The sequence below is a fragment of the Schistosoma mansoni genome, chromosome W, assembly GCF_000237925.1.
Source record: "Schistosoma mansoni strain Puerto Rico chromosome W, complete genome".
NCBI lineage: Eukaryota > Metazoa > Platyhelminthes > Trematoda > Strigeidida > Schistosomatidae > Schistosoma > Schistosoma mansoni.
The window spans coordinates 49,774,353-49,782,494 of NC_031502.1; the positions used below are offsets into that span (position 1 = coordinate 49,774,353).

Here is an 8,142-nt window from a genome sequence, read left to right on the forward strand (position 1 = left end):
CAAAATCCTGGTACGTGACTTGAAAAACTCTTTAAAGACAATGATTAGTCAGGTTAACTGGAATGTTGGCTATATATTGGTCAGAAGTCTTACCGAAGTAATTTTAGTTGTTAATTTTAGCTTTTAAGAAATAACCAAGTGTTTATGTAATGACTACAGAGGTAACAGTTTGGATAACTTAGTCGTTCGCCATTTCCCCAAAGCCAAGGAACAGAAAGTTTGTGAAGGCCAAACGGTCCTAAGGCCTGTGTTGAAATCAAGGGATGTACTTCTATCTGTTGTTTTGTTTAGAATAAAGGAAATGATTATCGAAGCCTGTACTATCCATGAATTGAAGTACCGAACAAATATTGTGTCACAAAACTCCGTGATAGTTTGTGATAAACCATAATTTACTGTGACATATGTGGTTCTCTGAAAACTTTAAATCTTGTTCATCTTCAGTTGCCTCATGGACATACTGATGAGTCTATGTTCGAATACACCCAAATATTTTTTGTTCAACTCAGAACTATCAGTTCAGTAACTTCCATCGTTTCCTCCTGTCAAGTAATAATCTTTTATGAAATACCACTGTATATTTAGTACCCGTGTTTTACTAACATTTTACATTTTGTAGATGGTACACCTACCTTACGTTAATGGAATACTAAACCTCATGGGTCGTGGTACAACTGGTCAATCTAGTCCTGTGATTGAAGTTAAGCCGTCATTTTGTTGGGATTCAATGTTGGTACGACTAGCTGGATTGTCTGGGGCATTGGCTGTTATTGCGAGCGCTTATGGTGCCCATGGTAAAAAAATTGGTTTTACTTTCTTCCAAGTTTTAACTTTTAGGTTTCAGAGATGAACAAGATAAACAAAGACAAATTTTCAAAACTGGGGCTTATTATCATTTGGTTCATTCGGTGGCTTTGTTAACCACGCCTTTATTCAGACGTCCTGTTTTGGTAAATCACTATCTTCGGTGAATTTGAACTAATCTATTACAGTCTGCTACTCTTTTTGCCACCGGAACTCTACTGTTCTCTGGTTCATGCTATTATGTGGCTCTAACTGGAGATGATCGGTTTTCTAGAATAGCACCTATTGGTGGCATGACGCTCGTATTCGCCTGGCTTTCTTTGGTTTTCTAACAATTGCGCCAACTATCTCGAGAGCTGTTTATTACTAATCATTCATTTTTCTACAAATTAATCGGCATATCGTAAACATGTCATTTTATTTTTCTTCTCAGATACTAGTAAACAAATAATTTATAATTAGAATACTTTTGTCTACCATTCTCTTTGGAGTATTACATAATCCAGTAAAAAAAGTACGTGAAAATGCTAATATCTGTTATTGTGTGAAAATGTAGGTTACTACAGTGGGTATCAAAACATGTAATGCTTCTGGTCGTAGATCATGTGAATATCCTCCACACCTCTTTTATTCTATAAATCTAATCTTGTGTTAAATCCTAATAAGGTGCTCGTAGGGCTTGAACTCAAGAATGTCGCTTCAATCATTCACATGCAACATAGAACCCGACACATGCTCTGGCTCATGTTGCCATACCAAATTAGCACAGCGAAATTAAATTATCAAGACAAACACTAGATTGGCAGAGGTACCAGTAGTGGTGGGGAAGATGGTTATTATTAATAATAGCTTTATTCTATATTATATTTTGGTACAATATAGAACTCAGCACGAGGTATGTCAACAAGTCTTTTTTTTTACCAAAAAACAGGAAAAGAAACGAAAAAAGTCTGAGTTTGTACAACTTATCAAATTTGAGACATGCTTAAGAATACAGGTTATTGACAAGGTTAAACCTAACAACCTGCTCGTCACAGAGTATATTTGCTAGGTAGGGTATTATACAACTTTAATACCTTTGCTTGCGTACTTGGATTCTGATGTATTTACGTCTTTTTCTACCAGAAGATATACAAGGAGAAAGATATGAATGAAGTGGATGGTTAGTATGTGATAGGATAACACCCGCCAGTAGTTTACAAGACTTAAGATGTCTATCCACGACCATATTAATAATGATCTCACCATACACCTCGCTAACTGCCTTCAGCGCTCTCCGCAGTGCAGAAAAGTCTTTTCCCAAAAGCCCGAGAAGGAATAATAAAGAACGGTAAAGAATAATACGTAGTATGTGGTAATTGATAAATTGTATATGGCGAATAATCCCGAAAACATGCAGCTTCTTTATGTAGTAAGTCAAACGGTAAACTTTTTTCGATAACAGTGAAACATGAAAAGACCAAGAAAGATCAGAGGGAAAAGTAACACCTAGATAATTGACCTTCGACACTGTTTATCAAGGAGTTTCCAATGGCACAAGCATTATGGGATCCCAAAGTAGTGTATAGGTGCTGTCCATGTTTCAGGCTAAAGTTAACAGCTTGACATTTAGATGAGTTAAGTAAGAGACCATTACCAACAGACCATCATTCAATACGAGACAAGAACTCGTCCATTTCTATGGGATGTAAAGAGGCATACATACAGTGTGGTCACAAAAGTGTTTACTGTGGAAGATGGCGAATCATGCAGAAATAAAGAGTAAAGGAGAGGTGGAAGGACAGCTCCTTGTGGCACACCTTCATTAAACAGTAAGAACATAGCCAACCGGTTATCCAGCCGTCAGTGTTGACGCTGATCAACTTGTTAAGTAAGAGGTGTCTTGCGATAGAATTAAGAGCAGAAGTATAGTCCAGGAAAGCACATTGAACATACTTCTTACCCTTTTGTAAGCCGAACAGTATATTGTGATACAGAACAGCAATGGCATTTAAGGTGCTTCTTTTGCATTTGTAAGCAAGCTTATACAGACCACCGCTCTTTTATTACAGGCTGAAGTGGGAGTATCGGTGGTTTTTCCATTGTTTTGAGGAAAGGTGAAGTTATTGCTGTGGGTCTGAATTTCACATTTTTATCACCAGATACTTTCTTAGGCATAGAGATTATCTGTATACGGAGATTTCGACACTCAGGTTTCAAATTGAACAAAACAGTAAATATAATTGTGTCATTGGGAACGACTTTAAGCCACATTACCTAGAATCTGAACCTTTGGTTACGATAATCATGCGAAACTTAGTCAGGTAGTCTATACGGGTGTACATGACTCAGTCCAGTTGTCACTGTCCCCATGGACTGGTACCACATCTTAGTTTGGCTTTCCCTAGCTTTCTTCCTATTTACTCATACACCAGGCAATATTACTCGTCGAGGTAAGCAATGGTTGGACTTACGTAATTCAACATATTCACTTAGTACGTTATGCCTAACTTCGACATTGCTCACAAAAATACACAAGCAATTGTTCGAAGGCACTTGTGGGATACTAGCGACCTATGAATATCCTCTTTCTTTAGTGGTTACACCTATGATGTAGAATGGAGCAAAGTTCACTAAACGGGACTGTCATCTGTATATTTCAAGTCAACAAGTGGATTCCCTGATAAGCAGTCGGTCCCTGAAAAGTTGGACAATGAGACCGTTATATCTAAAAGAATATCTATGACGAAATTAAATACGAATGGAGGAGGTAAGCGGCCTTTACGAACACTTAAGGTTAATTACTTGAGTTTGATAACCTGTCGAGACCGTAACGATAGCTCACTTGATGTCACCATCTTGAGATAGCCAGCCTTGGTGGCTTGGCGATGTGTCACGAATGTCATCCTAGTAGGTACCACATTTTGCAATAATTATTGATACTGGGTAGCGAAATCGGAGAGTTGGTCAGTCTGCTTTTCCTTTGTCTTTTTCATAAAAACAAATAAAAGTTTTTTAACCAAAAGAAATCTTTGTTGTGTTGTTAACTGAACTATGCCATCTATTATATAATACTGTTGATCACTTATTTATTTCCCTTTAACTACACTCCTTTTTCCTTTATTTCTCCACACTCTTGTCTCTATATTTCATACAGCGCGCCCTATTTTTTTGGTTGTCCCTCTGTACCAGATTCTGTGTGCCCTGTGAAAATAAAAACTGTTGATTGAGACTACCCTACATCATTTACCGATTTCAAATTCTGTATGCGCGACTTATTTTCGAATAAGAAATATCAAATCCTAGCTGAAAAATTATAAGCGTCAACATTATTTCACTTACAAATTTACCTGTGTTCTTCCGTTTGACATAATAACTCTAACATGCGAAAGTTATTGGTGCGACTCTCTAGATAAAGGCTTTAAAACATGTAAGAAGATAATTTAAGAGTTAGTATTTACATTTAGAATAAAATGACATTGTTATATTTAAGATATTAGAATGATTGACTAAGGTATACAAATAACCATAAGCATTTTGCGGATGGGGTTACTTTGGTCTTGAAATCTTTTAATTAGTACATGAAAAGCAATCAAGTACGGAGCTTATCCGAAAATGTCAACACTTTTCGACGTTGATATCACCATCCCAGGGAATCATCTTACCTTAGTTTCTCCAAAATATTATTACTTAATAGAAAATGATTGTCAAAGGGGAAAAACAGCAGGATTTCTTACAATTTTATACTTGTTTTGTATGATAGGTGTATCTGATTAACAAACATTCCACCAAGTATACTTTAGTACTCAACTTCGAACAAAATAATTCTAACTTAAAATCTGTACGATTATCACAATGTTGAAATATTGATTGAACACAGATTATTATGTAGCCAGTTCTACAAATTTCCGTATATAATTAATACTAAAAATCATATAATCTCCATATCTTAATGAGATTTTGGATGCATGTCAAAGAACTATAAATTCGTTCTTGTGGACTAAGATAGAATAATACACACTTTTCGAGTAACATAAAGCAATAACCTGGGATGTTGAAGACATTATTTTATTTTAAAATAAATCAGTGGAAATCCAAACAATGAAACCAATCACTGAACGTACAACAAGCATCCAATGGAGCTTATAACCAAACTTAGCTGTTAAATTATAGTAAACAAACAGCGAGAAGTTTCTTGATAACCAAGGTACAATGATTCAAACCACTGCATATTACTACCATCTACATTACCCGTTAAACAGTCAAAATAACTAACCATAAATATAAAGCTTGAATATGCCACACGTTTTCGGAGTTTGGCAACACTTCTACATGTAGTGCCTTTATAATCGGAGGATTCCAACTCGATCAAATCAGAGATGAAGGGTTTCGAAGATATATTTAGAGAGCTATCGACATATCGAGAAGCGTTTGGTCTAATCTGACTAGCAGTTGCAAGGGATATGTAGCATGACGTACCCATTCGTGATCTGGTGCGGATGCATGACCAAGTGCCTTCAGCTAGGGTATGTCCTGTAAGACTAATGAGGTCAGTGTCAATGTCGAAGGCCTACAGAACTCAGATTCATTTATCACTAAAAGCTTAGTGTGTCAGTGACTCAACGATAATGAAACATATTTTGATACTATTAAAAAAGGAAGATGACATTAAGATTTTTAACATGGTAAATTATCTCGACTGGCAGTTTCGTGGGGCATATCCATCATGTTATGTATATCGCATACTAATGTAAGTGACTCGATATATTTATTTTATATCTGTTCAGAGTAAAAAACTCTAAACTGATTTATATATTCTATACATTATTGTTATTTTCTTGTAGAACATTTATTTGGTGAGAAGCTATAGTCAGTGATTGTTCAAAATCTGAGGACGATTTACTCGCGGAAAGGCTGGTTTCTGTTCTGACCAAGGATGTATCGATCATATATTCACCTTCCATCAAATGTTAGAACACCGTCAAACTTATCACAGGCCAACAATCGTAGTGTTTCTTGACTTCAGGACCGACTCCGGTTCGTTGGACAGGACTGGTCTCTAGGTTTGTCTATTGAAAAAGACTGTGCCTGAAAAGTTTAACGACATCTTGAAAGCCTTACATGCAAACACCTCAATCAGATTGAGGTCATACAACCACCTCTATCCACTGTTTCATTCAAGCAATGGGGTTAGGCGGGGTTGTCCAATCTCACAATTCCTCCCCAACTTTGCCATCAATGACGTCCTGGGAACAGCTCAGATGAATGTAGGTGATGGTAATATGGTTCTGTTGCGTGGAGAAAGGCTTTTCGACCTCGAGCATGAGGATGATATTGCCTGACTGTAGGATGATACCGAAGCCATGTCATCTGCATATAAGCAGTTGGCAATTAGTGTCCGTAGGTATGGTGTGTTCTTTGCACGTTCGAAGTGCGAAGTACTTTTAAAAGACTGGCAAAGGTCTATACCTGTACTCAATCTTGGTATTCAGCAATTCGAAATAGTCGAGAAGATCGTGTATCTGGCTAGCTGCATAATAGCTGGTGGTGACGTGGATGATGAGACCAATCCACGTATAGTGGAAGATAGAGTGCCTTATGCCAATCTAGACCATCTTTGACACCTTCGTGATGTTATTCTGACTGTAGAAGATCGGATCTACAACACGTTGGTGAGAGGAGTTCTGTTCTATGCTTGTGAAGCCTGGCCTCTTCGAGTTGATAATGTTAGACGACTCTCTGTGTTTGATCATCGTTGTTTCCGAAGGATTGGTGACATGCAGCGGCAACACTATGGTAGTAATGTAGAGGTTCGGGGTCGTATGTTCGTTCATAGAGATGATAATTCAACTGGTGTTACCATCTTGAAACCTCGACCTTGGTGGCTTGGACATGCCCCACGAGTTTCGTTCCAGAGAATTCCACTTCGTGGATTATTCGCCGATGCTGGGACTGGTTGGAAAAAGCAGAGAATTGGTCAGTGTATGGCATGGTGTCGTGGTATGAAAGAAAGCTGTACAGGACTGGCTTCTGTTGGACCTTCACGACTCCTTGGTTGGGGTCCAAGAGATGGTGCAACACAGTGTCTAGAGACGTTATCAGACACGGATCAGAGTGGAAACCAGTGACGTTACTGCTGTAACTTTATTCGTAGAGATGGATGTAACTTCCTTGGCTGAAGTGAATCCTTCTGGTTGCATTTTTGCTAACTGAGCTGTTTTCCCCTTCATTATTATTTCACTTTCATTCACTAATTTCTGTTGGTTGTTCTTTTTATCGTACTTTTTCTATCTTTTCACAATCTCATTGTTATTGTGTGGCGCATTGGTCATAAGGTCCTGCTTATGCCAATGTTTATGTGTCCAAATGCATAAATAAATGAAGAGTCAGTCATTAAAAGAAATTAAGAATGTTGAATGCTTAGTTTTTAATTCTAATAATTTTCATTCCTCATCAAATGTAATTTCAGTACTGGAGAACTATTTCTTTTAATCCGAAAATACATCATATAAAGTGTTCATTTTAATTGTTTTGTATCTTTCCAACTTTTATACATTCCTCGATATATATATATCCTACTTTCGTTAGTTCTACAGATAACTAATACAAAACCACAGAAATCCTTAAACATGATGTTAGACTTGAATTAAATTTTTTGATAATCTAGTAAGAAACCGTATTCTTCAAAGTTGGAAATGAGACAGTACTCTGTTGATGTCATTATGTAAACATCGTGGTGTGTAATATCGAATGAAAGAAGCCTAAAAATCTAGAATATTGGACAGAGATCCAGTGGCTCGGAGGTATATCGTGTCCTTTCGAAGGCTTAAATATATTGGGTTCGTTACCATACAGGTTGGTTGGTGATAAAGTGCTATATACTCTGATATAGGGACAAAACTACTGTACATTAATTAATTTTTTAGTCTCAACAGTTGTCCACCTGATGTTAGTTCTCGATAAAAATTACATTTAGGTCCGAAACATCCCAAGCCCAGTAAAGGAATATTAATCTCAGTCAATAATCTGAAAGCCTATCGGTTACCTAACTGCCGATACATATGTTACTCAGTTTCATTGAAGCATAAATACTGATGTACACTCTTACAAAGACGAGTCTAAAATATGATTGCAATGTAAAACTATAATTTAAACTACGAAGGATGTTTGTACTTAACTATAAGCATGGTTTATGGTTGCGTCTACTCATTTGTCTGGTGATCTAAGCTCGAATAGTGATGATAACCGCTGATGAAGAAGTTTGAATATTATTAGTTTTATTCGATATTTTATTTTTAGTACAATATAGAATTCTCAGCACAAATTATTTCAACATGTTTATGTTTCTTACTTCTTGGT

At 36.8% G+C, this 8,142-nt stretch overlaps 1 protein-coding gene across 2 annotated transcripts; it reads left to right on the forward strand.

Annotated features, from left to right (window-relative positions):
• Positions 1-619: 619 nt before the first annotated feature.
• On the forward strand, positions 620-1,470 carry Smp_096290.1 (hypothetical protein; the record flags this gene model as incomplete). 2 transcript variants are annotated; one of them, XM_018790017.1, is made up of 4 exons in its annotated part: positions 620-794; positions 838-950; positions 993-1,318; positions 1,361-1,470. In XM_018790017.1, the coding sequence occupies 3 exons, from the start codon at positions 620-622 to the stop codon at positions 1,134-1,136; spliced, it is 432 nt and encodes a 143-aa protein (XP_018655403.1). In that variant the 3' UTR covers positions 1,137-1,318; positions 1,361-1,470. The 2 variants fall into 2 exon arrangements, with proteins under 2 accessions (XP_018655403.1, XP_018655402.1); XM_018790018.1 differs by having other exon boundaries at positions 838-1,318.
• Positions 1,471-8,142: the final 6,672 nt, after the last annotated feature.